Below are 14,977 nucleotides of genomic sequence, written 5' to 3' on the forward strand. Positions count from 1 at the left end.
TTTGTTATGTGTTATGTTTTCATGTGTCTTTTGCCTCTTGTTTGAATAGTCAAGTCCTAAAGCAAGGCCTTTTTTCCAACTTTGTTGTCACTAAGCCTAAAAAGTAAATGAGGCTCAAATGGACCATTGAACAGCTTTAGTGACCAAAACTGGCTTGTGGAGAGCAGGGGCTGGTTACTCTCCACCTGTTTCTTTTATATTTCCCCTCATTCCTTGTTTCCCACCCACCCTCTTGTGTGGTAAGGTGTAGAATCTTACAGGTCACAGAGTTTTGATGAATATTGACTGTTTGGGTGAGGGTTGAGGAGTAATATCAACCAATTTTGGAGAAGAGATGGATTCTAACTGTGATTACCATGTGATTGTTACTACCAGAGGTAAAGGAGAATAGCTGTATTTGTTTATCTCACTGTCAAAAAACTGTTTGCTTTTTCTTCTGAGAAGGGGTCAGCGAACTCTGTTAAGAGTCAATAAAAAAAAATAATAATAATAACAATAAAGACCTAGATAGTAACTATTTTAGGCTTTGCAGGCCGGACAGTCTCTGTCACAATTACTCAGCGCTCCCATTTTAGAGGGAAAGCAGCTCTAGACAATATGTGAAGGAATAGGTGTGGCTCCTCTCCAATAAAACTTTAATTATAAAAACAAGTAGCAGGCTGGATTTGGCCTGTGAATCTTAGCTTGCCAATTTTGTCTTAAAGGACCCTCAGAGGGACAAATTCTCTAACATTTTGGTAACTTGCCAGCATCACAATAACTGCAGTGATTCAAAGGTTTTCACTGAGATATGCCTGCTTTTTAACATCTAGAATGTTGGCCAGGCGTGGTGGCTCACGACTATAATACCAGCACTTTGGGAGGGCAAGGCGGGCCAGTCACCAGAGCTCAGGAGTTTGAGACCAGCCTGGCCAACATGGCAAAACCCTGTCTCTACCAAAAATACAAAAATTAGACAGGCATGGTGGCTGGCACCTGTAATCCCAGCTACTCGGGAGACTGAGGCAGAATTGCTTGAAACCAGGGAGGTGGAGGTTGCGGTGAGCCGAGATCGTGCCACTGCACTTCAGCCTAGGTGACAGAGCAAGACTCTCTCTAAAAAGAAAAAAAAGAGAAAAAAAAAAACTAGAATGTCCAGCCTGGCCAACATAGTGAAACCCTGTCTCTACTAAAAATACAAAAATTAGCCGGGTGTGGTGCACACCTGTAATCCCAGCTACTATGGAAGCTGAGGCACAAGAAGCACTTCAACCAAGGAGGTGGAGGTTGCAGTGAATGGAGATCGTGCCACTTCACTCCAGCCTGGGCGACAGAGAGAGACCCTGACTCAAAAGTAAAATAAAATAAAATAATATAATATAAAAACAAAAATAAAATAGAATGTGAAGAATCCTGGAGTGAACACTGTCCATGTCATCATTCTCTATGATGATTAAATTAAATCATTTAATATTTAATATTAGATAGTATATATGTTATATATTATATTGCATATAATATATTAAATATATATTATTTATGATATATTAAATATATTTACATGTAAATAATGTTTATATTTAATAATGTTAAATAACATTAGAGAATATTTAAAATAACTTTTAAAATAAAATTAGAGATATTTAAAATAAAATTTAAATAACTTATTATTTGTGACAGAGTCTCTGTCACCTAGGCTGGAGTGCAGTGGCACAATCATAGCTCACTACAGCCTCAAACTTCTGGACTCAACTGATCCTCCCACCTCAGCCTCCTGTGTAGTTGGGACCACAGGTGCACACTGCAACTCGACTAACTAAAAAAAATTTTTTTTGTGGAGACAAGGTCTTTGGGTCTTACTGTGTTGCCCAGGCTGGACTTGAGTCCTGGCCTCAAGTGATCCTCCCATCTCAGCCTCCCAAAGTTCTGGGATTAAGAGCATGAGCCACCACACGTGGCCAATAAAGTATTATTAATGATTAAAATATTTCCTGATTTTACCAGTCTGACCATTCCTAGCTTCTCTTGGGCCTGCGAACCTGTATTTCCTCCGCCTCCTTTATCATTTCTGGAATAGCTTCCTCTCCCTTCTTTTCATCTTCTTAATCCTTTCCCTTTCTTCCTTGAGTTAGGATATGCCCTTCTCTCCTTTTTTCTTTTTCCTGTGTCCTTTTACCATCTGCTGTGCAGAGACCCATACTTGATGCTGGGAGTTGGTATGAAGAGTCCACAAAAAAAAATAAAAATGTCCTTGAAGAACTGGTAAATTAAGGAAAATATGCAAGAACTAACCTGAGAAGATGAGCACGTTATTAGATCATCTAAAACAAACTTGGTGTACTTCCCTCCTCACCCATCTTCCTCTGTCCTCTGAATTCCCCCCAAGACTGGCTTTCCCATCTCTGGCACAAGCATCCCTCCCCATGCCCTCTCCTCAACAGAGGCAGTGGGCAGCATCCCCTGAGAGCCTACCCTCTGCCTTGCCCTGTGCAAGCTTTTCTGCCCAGCTGCCCACCCTGTTCTCTTTTCCCTCCCTGGGCCTTCCAGCTGACTTCCCTCCTACCACACTGGTCAGCAGGTCCCACTGGCCTGTTGTTATCTGTTGCAGGATCACCTTCAGCAGTGCTTATTTCAAGCTGTGCAGTGTTCTAATGAGAACTGCCGGGAACCAGTCCTACGGAAAGACCTGAAAGAGCATTTGAGTGCATACTGTCAGTTTCGAGAGGAAAAATGCCTTTATTGCAAAAAGGATGTGGTAGTCATCAATCTACAGGTAAAAAACAACACACACAACAGTCATGTTTATGGAGCTAAATTATGCCTGACTGGTCACAGTGAATCAGGTGGAATGCCAGAAGAACATTCCTGCATTTGTTTTTGTACAGAATTGGTCTAAAGAATTTGCTTTTTGGAGGGAAGTTCTGTGAAAAGCTTAAAACCTTCTTGTTGGTAGCACTCTCTTCATTTATTATTGGCAAAAATATTATTTGAACACATGCTGTGTATGTGTAAGGAATGCTGGGTGCTGAGTCACAAGGAGGTGAAGATAATGTCTACTTTCTGAATTCTGCAGTGTAGCTGGGGAGGCAGGATGTAGGCATAAAAAGAAAGCATGGGTACCTTTTACATGTCCCGAAGGAGCTGTGCTGGCAGTTCCCCAATCTACCTTCTTTGAGTCCTGTGCTCTATGACTTTCTTTTGAAATAATTGGAAATTTTAATATTTTAATTAAGTTCATTTATACCTAGAAAGTGGACATCTTTAATCCTTTTTTGGAACTAGGCAATAACTTCCTGTAGAGAGTAAGCCACATGACATATATCCCCAAAGAGACACAGGTGTAATCACTGTGAGGCCATGAAAGACAACCCTTGGCTTTGTTTTATTGTACTTTGTCTGTTTCAGAATCATGAGGAAAACTTGTGTCCTGAATACCCAGTATTTTGTCCCAACAATTGTGCGAAGATTATTCTAAAAACTGAGGTAACTGCAAATAATCCTCTCTGTAGATTTTATGGAAGATGAAGTTTTAGTAATCATTGTGGTCTGTGTTTGATAAAATCCCAAATATAAGGGCCCAGGGCTTAAATTACACTCATGACCATGACATATCTGTCTTCCCTTCTCTTTTTCTGCGAACTCTCTTCAGTTTTCATCACAGCTGTTTCTTGCCAGGCCTCTCTCCTTCTCCTCGTCCTTGCCTTCTTCCCAAGCCACCCTTGGCTCCCTGATTGCTGCAGTTGGAGAATAAGTGATGAATTTCTATAGCTTGTGACTCTGCATTTCGTAGGTGGATGAACACCTGGCTGTATGTCCCGAAGCTGAGCAAGACTGTCCTTTTAAGCACTATGGCTGTGCTGTAACGGTATGGAATGACTTTTTGTTTCTGCCTATACATTCTACTGTATAATTCACTTGGCAAGTTCAGTTTACTCTCTGTTCCATCGAGGGTGGAGAATTACAGTTCTGAGAAATTTAAGGTTAATTATTTTAGAGTTCTCCAGAGAAACAGAACCAATGGGGATATATACATATATAGAGATTTGTTTTAAGAAGTTGGCTCTTGCAGTTGTGGGGGCTAGCAAGTCCAAAATCTGCAGGGCAGCTCAGCAATCTGGAAACTCTGGCTGTCTGGAGTTTCTATGCTGCAGTTTTGAGGAGAAGCATTTTTTCTTCAGGAAACCTTAGTGTTTGCTCTGAAGGCCTTCAAGTGATTGGATAAGGCCCATCACACTATAGAGGGTAATCTGCTTACTTCAGGTCTACCAATTGTTCTCACCACATCTATGAAATACCTTCACAGCAACATATAGACTTGTTTTGAGCAAACAACTGGGCACCTTAGCCTAGCCAGGTTGACACATAAAATTAACCATCACAGTAATTATTTCTTTGTTCTTTTTGTTTTCCTTGAGACAGAGTCTCACTGTGTCACCCAGGCTAGAGTGCAGTGGCGCAGTCTTGGCTCACTGCAACCTCTGCATCCCGGGTTCAAGCAATTCTCCTGCTTCAGCCTCCTGAGCAGCTGGGATTACAGGCACCTGCCACCACGCCTGGCTAATTTTTGTATTTTTATTAGAGACAGGGTTTCACCATGTTGGCCAGGCTGGTCTTGAACTCCAGGCCTCAGGTGATCCACCTGCCTTGGCCTCCCAAAGTGCTGGGATTACAGCACCGTGCCTGGCCCACAGTAATTGTTTCTAATTCTGATTCCATTTCCTCCACTTGGTTTGGGAACCTTCTGGGATTACTCCTCTCATGATTACAAATCCTGGTTTTATGGTGATACACCCTTGTATGTCACCAAGTATACTGAAACAAAATGGACTTAAAATCATGTTTTAATATGTATGTAATTACCTTTTAAATACTTTAAAATAATACTCAATGAATTATATAAAATAAAATAAAATTTGATTTCTATTTCAGTCTTTTAATAGATTCCAGATGGAGCAGAGTTTTAGGCATTAAAATATATCATGCTCTGTATTATCATTCTGTATTTTCTATAATCTAAAATTATTTAAAAATAAAAAGTTTACTTCAGAAATCATGAAAATACTAGAAGGAAAGATGAGTGTTTTTTTTTTGAAATGGAGTCTCGCTCTGTCTCCCAGGCTGGAGTGCAGTGGTGGGGTCTCGGCTCACTGCAAGCTCCGCCTCCTGGGTTCATGCCATTCTCCTGCCTCAGCCTCCTGAGTAGCTGGGACTATAGGTGCCCACCGCCACACCTGGCTAATTTTTTGTATTTTTAGTAGAGACGAGGTTTCACTGTGTTAGCCAGGATGGTCTCGATCTCCTGACCTTGTGATCCGCCCGCCTCAGCCTCCCAAAGTGCTGGGATTGCAGGTGTGAGCCACTATGCCCGGCTGAATTTTTTTATTCTTAAAGAGGCTGGTGTGGTGGCTCATACCTGTAATCCCAGCATTTTGGGAGGCTGAGGTAGGTGGATCATTTGAGGTCAGGAGTTCAAGACCAGCCTGGCCAACATGATGAAACCCTGCCTCTAACAAAAATACAAAAATTAGCTGAGTGTGGTGGTGCACGTCTGTAATCCCAGCTACTCGGGAGGCTGAGGTATGAGAATCGCTTGAACCCGGGAGGCTGAGGTTGCAGTGAGCTGAGGTCACGCCACTGCACTCCAGCCTGGGTGATAGAGCAAGACACTGTCTCAAAACAAACAACCCCCTGCCCCGCAACAACAACAAAAGCCCTTTCTTAAATGACTAACACAAAACCAGAAGCCATAATTTTGATAAACTTATAAATATTTAAAACTTCTATATGATTTTTTAAAATACCATAAATAAAGTCAAACAGCAAACAATGAACTGGAGGGAAAAGTCTGCAACATATGATTAGACAAAAAAAAGGGGGGGACTATTTTCCTTTATATACAAAGAAACCTTTAGTGTTAATAACTTACTCAACTTAATGGAAAAATAGGCAAAGAAATATAGTATATAGGCAGTTCCAGAAAAAAATTCATTTGACTGATAGATGTAAGAAAAGATGCTCATTTCACTCCTAAATAAATGTACATTATAACAAGAAATATAATTTTACCTAATGTCATCAAATTGACAAAGATTAAAACATCTTATGATAGCTCACTTTTTTTAGGGTGATTTGGTTATATCTATGAAAATAAAAAATGAATCCACACATTGACCATGCATTTCTGCTAGGATTTATGTTACAGATATCCTTTCTTATACAGTGATTACACATACACAAACACAGACAAAGATGTTTATTATTGTTTGTATAGCAAGAAAATCCCACAACAACCCAAAACTAAAAACAACCTGTAAGTCTATCATTAAAACACCAACTATATGATTATATATTCATATTTTAGAATATTATATAGTTGATAAAAATAATGAGATATGTAAAAAATTAAATATAGTATGTTCTCATTTGTGTTAAAAATGTGTATATATCCTTACTGACTCTGGTAAGACGAGGAAATTGGGTGTGGAGATGGAAAGAAGAGGCCTTTTACTTTTCATTCTTCATCTTATGTTGTTTGACACAAGCACATATTTTTTTATTTTAAAAACCATTTGAAAAAATGTATATTGTGAGAAGGATTTTTTAAAAAAATCTATGAAGAGTCTATAAATTTGTCACATATCAAACCAGAGGTTGTCTTGGCCGCAAAAAGGATAGGGTTTACCTTTCTTGTGCATCAGCACAATTGTCCAGCTTGGGCAACATGGTGAAACCCTGTCTCTACCAAACAATACAAAAATTAGCCAGGCGTAGTGGCGCACCCTGTAGTCCCAGCTCCTTGGGAGGCTGAGGTAGGAGAATCCCTTGAGCCAGGGAGGCAGAGATTGCAGTGAGCCAAGGTCATGCCATTGTACTCCAGCCTGGGCAACAGAGTGAGACCCTGTCTCAAGAAAAAAAAAAAAAGTACAGAAATTGCTTTCTAGCTCTAAAAATGATCTTTATAGTCAGGCCCAAGTCTCCAGTTGGTTTGTATTCTAGAACTTGCCTCAGCATCAGAGCTTGGGATGGCTGGGGGAGTCATTCTCCGGAACCTTATTTAGGACAGCCTGTCACCAAAGAAGCCACCCCTAACCCAAATGGAAATTGACGATGAATATTTAGTTAGACTGCATGGATCACCTCGATGCACCTAACAAACATTTGCTTTTACTAGTAATATAGGCAGGCAGTCTGCAAAAAAAATATTTTAATGATTAGGGAAAAAGCAACCATTTCTTCTTGCAAACGTATTCTGTGGTTTTGAGGGCAACATATATATATATGGGGTGAAATTAAAATCAGGTGGCATTCCTTCTGCCCATGGCAGCCAGTCCGTGATTGCAGGCAGCATGGAAATGTGCTTGACAGGAGGAAGAACTAGCATTGACTTAAAACTGATTTGAAGAGGCCAGGCGCGGTGGCTCATGCCTATAATCCCAGCACTTTGGGAGGCCGAGGCAGGCAGATCACGAGGTCAGGAGTTCAAGACCAGCCTGGGCAATATGGTGAAACCCCATCTCTACTAAAAATACAAAAATTAGCCAGGCATGGTGGCACGTGCCTGTAATCCCAGCTACTCGGGAGGCTAAGGCAGGAGAATCGCTTGAACCCAAGTGGAGGTTGCATTGAGCCAAGATCATGCTACCGCACTCCAGCCTGGGCGACAGAGTGAGACTCCATCTCAAAAAACAAACAAAACTGATTTGAAGATAACCCATGAAGGAGATAGGTTTTATATGGGAATAGTTGAGAGATGATAATAACTACACTTAACCCACAGTCATATACTCCCAGGGCAAGGAAGAAAATCAGCACTGTGAATTTTGATATTGGCCTGATTCTCTGTCTCATGGATATTGTAGAATCCTAAAGCTGGGGCCAGGTATGGTGGCTCACACCTGTAATCCCAGCACTTTGTGAGACCAAGGCAGGCAGATCACTTGAGGCCAGGAGTTTGAGACCACCCTGGCCAACATAGTGAAACTCCGTCTCTACTAAAAATATGAAAATTAGCTGGGTGTGGTGGTGCACACCTGTAATCCCAGCTACTCGGGAGGCTGGGGCACAAGAATCTCTTGAACCCAAGTGACCAAGGCTGCAGTGAGCCAAGAACACACCACTACACTCCAGCCAGGGCGACACAGTAGGGCTGTCTCAAAAAAAAAATTAAAAAATGAATCCTAAAGCTGGAAAAGGGACCCACTGGAGTCATTTTTCCTGCAACCCACTAGAAACTGGTACATGTTTAAACTATTAAAGTAAGCAAAGTTGTTAAGATTCTATTTTAGCAGAATATCCTACCACCTCTTTCATTTTTGAAGCCTCTCAGCAACCTGACTTATTTTTCTCTTCATATTGAAGGATAAACGGAGGAACCTGCAGGAACATGAGCATTCAGCCTTACGGGAGCACATGCGTCTGGTTTTAGAAAAGAACGTCCAATTAGAAGAACAGGTAAATCTTCAAAGATTCAAATAAAAAGTGAGGCAACAGAATTGCTGGGATTTGCCAGCTCTATGCTGGTATTTTTCTTTTCTCCTCTATTTCAGTATGAGTCAATTGGAGGTAGATGTTTTTCTATTAAGTGGCCAAACAGGCTCATAGGATTATAGAACATTAGAATTGGAAGGTGCCGTTAGGATCTTTGAGTCCGTCCCCCTCATTCAACAGATGAAATAACTGAACTCTGAGAAATTTTTATGTGTTTTAATCGTTAAGTAGCAGAATTCAATCTCAAAACTCATGTCCTCTGATTCTAAGTCCAGTACTCCCCATGGTATACCATAACTGCCTCTCAATAGCCTATCTACACACCTTTTGGTTAATACCTGGCACTTAGCAATTTGATGTTTCAGTTAAATTAATATTACTGTGAAACAACAGTTGACTATTCTAAGCACTATGGGTTTTATAAATTTTGTGGTAACTCTAAGGAAGCTTTGCAACCTGATAAATGCATACATACACACTTATTTCACCGAGTTGTGATTATCAAGTGAAATTATATGCAAATGCCTGCCATAGTGCCTGTGGCACTCATATTAACCTCAATAAATGCTGATTCTATTGAGCAATTTTCAGGAAAGTTAATTATTTTGTTAGAACATCTCAGAAAATCAGACTTTTCTTTCTTTTTTTTTTTTTTTTTGAGACAAGTCTTGCTCTGTCGCCCAGGCTGGAGTGCAGTGGCACGATCTTGGCTCACTGCAAGCTCCGCCTCCTGGGTTCACGCCATTCTCCTGTCTCAGCCTCCCAAGTAGGTGGGACTACAGGCGCCCACCACCATGCCTGGCTAATTTTTTGTATTTTTTAGTAGAGACGGGGTTTCACGTGTTAGCCAGGATGGTCTCGATCTCCTGACCTTGTAATCTGCCCGCCTCGGCCTCCCAAAGTGATGGGATTACAGGCGTCAGCCACCGTGCCTGGGGGAAAATCAGACTTTTCAAGCCCAGGTAGGGAAGAAAACCATTTTCATAAAAGGAGCTGATGTTTACTACTGCAGATGATTTTTTAATGTCTGATTTTCTATTAAAGTAGGTGGGTGAGTTCCAGGGTCAGATCCTGGAGAAAATTAGGAAGACTGATTAAACGGTAACTTTGGTAGAAGGCATGCTGCCTAGTAACCATTCCCAAGTTTTTTCTATATCAGTTGCCTCATTCATCCATCCTTTCATTCAAGAAACACCTACCATATGTCAGGTACAATGTTTGCTGCTAGGGACACTGAGCCAAGGAAGACATAGCCTCTATCCTTGAAGAACTAACATAAATGTAAACGGGTTAGTTGTCATGCCTTGTAGGACATGCTGTAACTCAGTCTGGGGTACAGAGGCTGCAGCAGTTTATTCTGGGGGAGTTAGGGAAGACTTTCAAAGTAAGACATCCAAGCTGCCTCTTGAAGGAGGAAGGATTCATCAGTTAAAATGTTGTGGAAGAAAGACATCCAAAAGGGAGAGCTTGCACTGAAGCAGGGAGGCATAAGAAATGCTGATGAATCAAGGAAATGGGGTTTTAGAATGAATAGACTTCTGAGTATGAGGTAGAGAGAGGCTGGAGACTAGTGTGTTGGATCCAGATTGCAGTGGCCTTTTGTGTAGCCTAAGAAGTTTTGAACACTGTGCATTCAATTATTTTTTCATTCATTCATTCTCTGCCTTGTTTCAGAAAGGTTTTAAGGACCAGAAGTTTGAACTAATTTTTTTTTCCAGTAATAAGGAGCTAATGGAGGTTTCTTAATTGGAAAATACTTGGTCAGCTAATTGTTTGTTTGTTTGTTTGTTGAGATAGGGTCTGGCCCTGTCACCCAGGCTGGAGTACACTGGTGTGATCTGGACTCTCTGTAATCTCTGCCTCCCAGACTCAAGAGATCCTCCACCTTAGCCTCTTGAGTAGCTGGGACTATAGGTGTGCACCACCACACTCGGCTAATTTTTGTATTTTTTTTTTTTTTGTAGAGACAGAGTTTTGCCATGTTGCCCAGGCTGGTCTCATGAGCTCAAGCCATCTGCCTGCCTCAGCCGCCCAAAGCGGTTTGTTTGCTTTTGTTTTTTAAAGCAAGACAGTTGGTAAGAGCATGGCAATTGATAAGAGTGAAGGCTCTGGAGCCAGAATGCCTAGGTTTGCAGCCAGGCTGCACACTAGCCATATGAGTTTGGACAAACTACTTCATTTCTGTCATCTCCCATTTCCTCATTTGTAATTGGGGTTGTGGTGACGGTAAAAAGGGATAATATAGTTAAGCTAGTAGCACAATGCCTAACACATAATAAGTACTTCAATAGTAGGTAGAAGCAAGATACTGGAGGTGGTGGTGGTGATGTTGAAGGCTCAACCAAAGCCATGTCGGCTGGAAAAAGAGAGAGTATCAAGAGACCTTCTGAGGCTGTAAATGACATGCATTAAGCTGAGTAGGGAGGGGACATGGTAATGATATTAACCGAAATGGGCACTACAAAACTGGAGCAGGTTAGAGGTGAGGGTGCAGAGAGAGACAAGGAGTTTGCTTTTGGTCAGGCAGGTAGGTGGAAGTCAGCTCTAGGGTTCTAAATAAAGGATTCTAGGGCCAGAGATCAAGTGATTGTCTCAGCCATTTGTGCATTCATTCATAAAATATGTATCAAATGCCCTCTCTGTGCCAGGCACTGTCCTAGGCTCTAAAGATAAAGAAATAAATGAGATGTAGTCTCAAGAAACAATTTAGTGGAGAAGAAGACCAAAACAACAACAACAAAAAGCAAGTTATAAGCATGATAATGATGATTTATACACTAGAATATGGACAGGATATCATGGAACTTGAGAAGTGGTCTCGGTGGGTGGTGCAAGTAAGGAAATATTTCCAAGAGGATGTACCCATGAGTGGAGGCTTAAAAAGTGGTAGTTTTTAGATAAGAGAGAGGTGTATGAGAGATCAGGGCCTGACGGGAAATAGGAGTTGTGTGGTCTTGCTGGGCAGGATGCATGTGGAATGTGAATGGGCTTGAGGCTGAAAGTGTAGCCGGGGCAGGTCACGTAGGGCCCAGTGTCACCTGTAAAAGCAAGCCACTAGAGACGTTTATGCAGGGAAGGCTCAAGACCAGATTTTTCTTTTAATATTATTCTGGTCACAGTAAGGAATACAAATGGAAGGAGAACAAGACTAAAGCCAGGGAGAGCATTCATGTTATTCATTCATTTAACAAATATTTGTCAAGCACCTACTGGTGCCAGGCAACAGTCTAGTTGCTGGGGTCATAGTGGACTGTGAGGTTCATGCCAGTCCCGGCTCTCACGGAGCTTATGTTCTGGTGTGTGTTGTGGGTAGAATGGGTAGAGCAAGACCAGTTAGAAAGCTGCTGTTGCAGCCCAAGGGAGAAATAATGAAGACTGAAACTAGTGCTGAAATGAGAAATGGATGTAAGTCTTTTTGTTTCTATTGTCATGTTAAAAATTAAAATCGGCAACTGTTGCAGATTGAATGGATATGGGAATAAGAGAAGAGCTGTCTAGGATCAGCTTTAGGTATCTGATTGTTTCCTTCAAGTAGATTATAAAATCTGTCAATATGCTACCTACACGTTTTGCCTATCACTTGCTGGCTTGTATGCTGGATGGGTTACTTAAACTCTCTACCTCTGTTTCCTCATCTGAAAAATAAGTCTAATATTCGTGAAACTCATAGGTTCTTTGAGGCATACAAGAGCTAATGAATATTAGGGTATGATAGACAGTCAGCAAGTTTTTGCCATTATTACTATTGATACTTCGCATGTAACATTTAATGTGGTGTGGTGATCAGTACTCTTTGGTGGTAGTTTTATTTTGTTTTAAGAGACATGGTGTCACTATGTTGCCCAGGCTGGACTCAATCTCCTGGGCTCAAGTGATCCTCCCCCATCAGCCTCCCAGGTACCTGGGATTACAGGTGCCTGGCTTTTGTGGTTGCTTAATAAGTCCATGTTGAATGAATGAAGAGAACCAGTTCAGTAAATTCAGTCAAGTGATGTCTGTCACTACATGAACCATCATAGTAGGTTAGGTATAGAAAAGGCTGATGAGAAATTCTGTAGATGTGGCTTTTTGGAACCACCTGTAAATATCTTCCTATAATTATGTAGGAATCTACCTGTAAATATTTTCCTAGAAATAAATATGTACATTTTTTCCTAGAAACACTTTCTTACCTGCAAGTACGATTTTAACTTATATGCATGCAGTTATATTCAATGACTTTATTTTTCCTCACATTCCTGTTATTAGATTTCTGACTTACACAAGAGCCTAGAACAGAAAGAAAGTAAAATCCAGCAGCTAGCAGAAACTATAAAGAAACTTGAAAAGGAGTTCAAGCAGTTTGCACAGTTGTTTGGCAAAAATGGAAGCTTCCTCCCAAACATCCAGGTAAGAAATGGCCTTTCTGTTGAAAGCCAAGATTTGGCTTTCAATTGCAGTGAGGGTTTTCTTTTAACTTTTAAATAGAAATAATTTAAAATATACAGAAAAGCTATAAGAATAAGATGGTGCAAAGAACACTTGTATAACCTCCACCCAGATTCACTCATGGTCAACGTTGTGTCCCGTTTGCTTCATCATTCATGCTCGCCTCCACTGCTCCTCCCCCATCATGTGTGTGTGTGCGCGCGTGTGTGTGTGCATGTGTGCATGTGTGTGCACATACTCTTTCTAAACCATTTGCGAGTACGCTGCATATTTTATGGTCCTTTACCTCTACATGTTGATACTTCAGTATGTATTTCCTAAGAATAAAGATCTTCTTTTATACAACCCCAGTATGTTTAGCAATATCAGTAACTTTAACATTGATACAATACTTCTATATAATTTATAGCAATTCGGGTTTTGATTAATGTTGGGCCAGTATTAATCAATTGATTGCAGATTCACTGAGAGCATCTGTAGTTCTGCATTTTGTAGTCAACAAGTGAAACTATTAATTCCCTTGGGAAGAAAATGCTTTAAACATCACTAAAATATAGCAAAAATAGTACTTTGTAAATTATGAATGTTAAATAACCATAAATGAATTCTGATGAATAATGTCTTTATCATGATTATAAAATTTGTAGTGAAAAAGATTTCAAGATATGTGGTGTAGACAATATATTTGAAATTTAGGTTATCCCAGAAAATCTAGGCCCTATAATTTCCATACTTAGCCAGCACATTATACATTAAACACACACACACACACCCATATACATACAATGTATATGTATGTGAAATATATATAATGTATATATGCATATGTGTATATACATGTATATGTACAGATGCTCCTCAACTTACAATGTAGTTATGTCCTGATAAACCCATTAAGTTGAAAATATTGTAAGTCAAAAATATGTTTGATACACCTAACCTATTAAACATCATAACCTAGCCTAGCATACCTTAAATGTGCTCAGAACACTTAAATTAGCCTACAGTTGGGCAGTCATCTAACACAAAGCCTATTTTATAATAAAGTATTGAATTCCTCATGTAATTTATCAAATTCTGAAAGTGGAAAACAAAATGGTACTTTGAGTAGCCATACCTTATATTATACACACACAGGGAAAGGGAGGAGTAGTTTTATTTAATCTCTTCCACCTGAGAGAGCAGTCAAAAGTTTAGGTCTTACTCAGGGCCTTCTGTACCACCCGTAGAGCTCAGGCCAGAACAGGTACGCCTATTCCATCTAATTCTCCACCTTCTAGCAGAGCAAGAGTGAATCAGGAGATTGGCTTCTAAAAAGAGGAAGAAGTGTAGGGCAAGAGGAGAGACAACATGAAAATCAATATGTAAAGATGGGTTGGAGAACCAAGCAGAGGGAAACGGAGGGAGGATAAAAATTAGATAAAGAAAAGTTCAAACATTTGGAACAGGAGCTGTGGTAGGAGAGGAGGAGGAGGAAGATAATTAGGTGGCTCATCTCTCTGTGATCCTCACTGAATTTTATTTTCTGGGCTTGTATTTTTCATTCTGTTAATTGATTAAATGTGATATGTTTGAATTGAAAAAAATTTTAATCTCAATGAATTGCTAAAATATTAACTAATTTTTTAAACATGATTATCCATTTTGTAATGAAAGGTTTTTGCCAGTCACATTGACAAGTCAGCTTGGCTAGAAGCTCAAGTGCATCAATTATTACAAATGGTTAACCAGCAACAAAATAAATCTGACCTGAGGCCTTTGATGGAAGCAGTTGATACAGTGAAACAGAAAATTACCCTGCTAGAAAACAATGATCAAAGATTAGGTATGTCTGATATTTTATTTCTCTTTTGGTGACTCATTTGTCTGCATGTGTTCATGAAACAACCAAACACCTGGCCAAATAGAGAGTCACATCTGTCCAGGATAAACAATGGCTGAATCTGCCATTTGTGAAAGCATCATGAGATTCTGGCCACTCAGGCAAAAATGAGGGAGGGCCACAAGTGGGGTTGGGGGACTGGGCTAGGAGATTCCAAGACTGGAAACAGGTCAGCAAATTCCAAGAACAGGGATTGATGAC

The 14,977-nt window shown here is 40.3% G+C and overlaps 1 protein-coding gene across 5 annotated transcripts in view; it reads left to right on the forward strand.

Moving 5' to 3' along the window:
- Positions 1-14,977, forward strand: part of TRAF5 (TNF receptor associated factor 5) — a 58,564-nt gene that overhangs the window by 40,348 nt on the left and 3,239 nt on the right. For all 5 annotated transcript variants that reach the window (XM_017853056.1, XM_017853058.1, XM_017853057.1 and 2 more), the window contains exons 5-10: positions 2,588-2,752; positions 3,385-3,462; positions 3,770-3,844; positions 8,338-8,430; positions 12,715-12,855; positions 14,551-14,719. In XM_017853056.1, coding sequence (XP_017708545.1) covers positions 2,588-2,752; positions 3,385-3,462; positions 3,770-3,844; positions 8,338-8,430; positions 12,715-12,855; positions 14,551-14,719 — 721 coding nt within the window. The remainder of the gene's footprint in view (positions 1-2,587; positions 2,753-3,384; positions 3,463-3,769; positions 3,845-8,337; positions 8,431-12,714; positions 12,856-14,550; positions 14,720-14,977) is intronic.

The sequence above is a fragment of the Rhinopithecus bieti genome, unplaced genomic scaffold (genome assembly GCF_001698545.2).
Source record: "Rhinopithecus bieti isolate Rb0 unplaced genomic scaffold, ASM169854v2 scaffold_35166, whole genome shotgun sequence".
Classification (NCBI taxonomy): domain Eukaryota; kingdom Metazoa; phylum Chordata; class Mammalia; order Primates; family Cercopithecidae; genus Rhinopithecus; species Rhinopithecus bieti.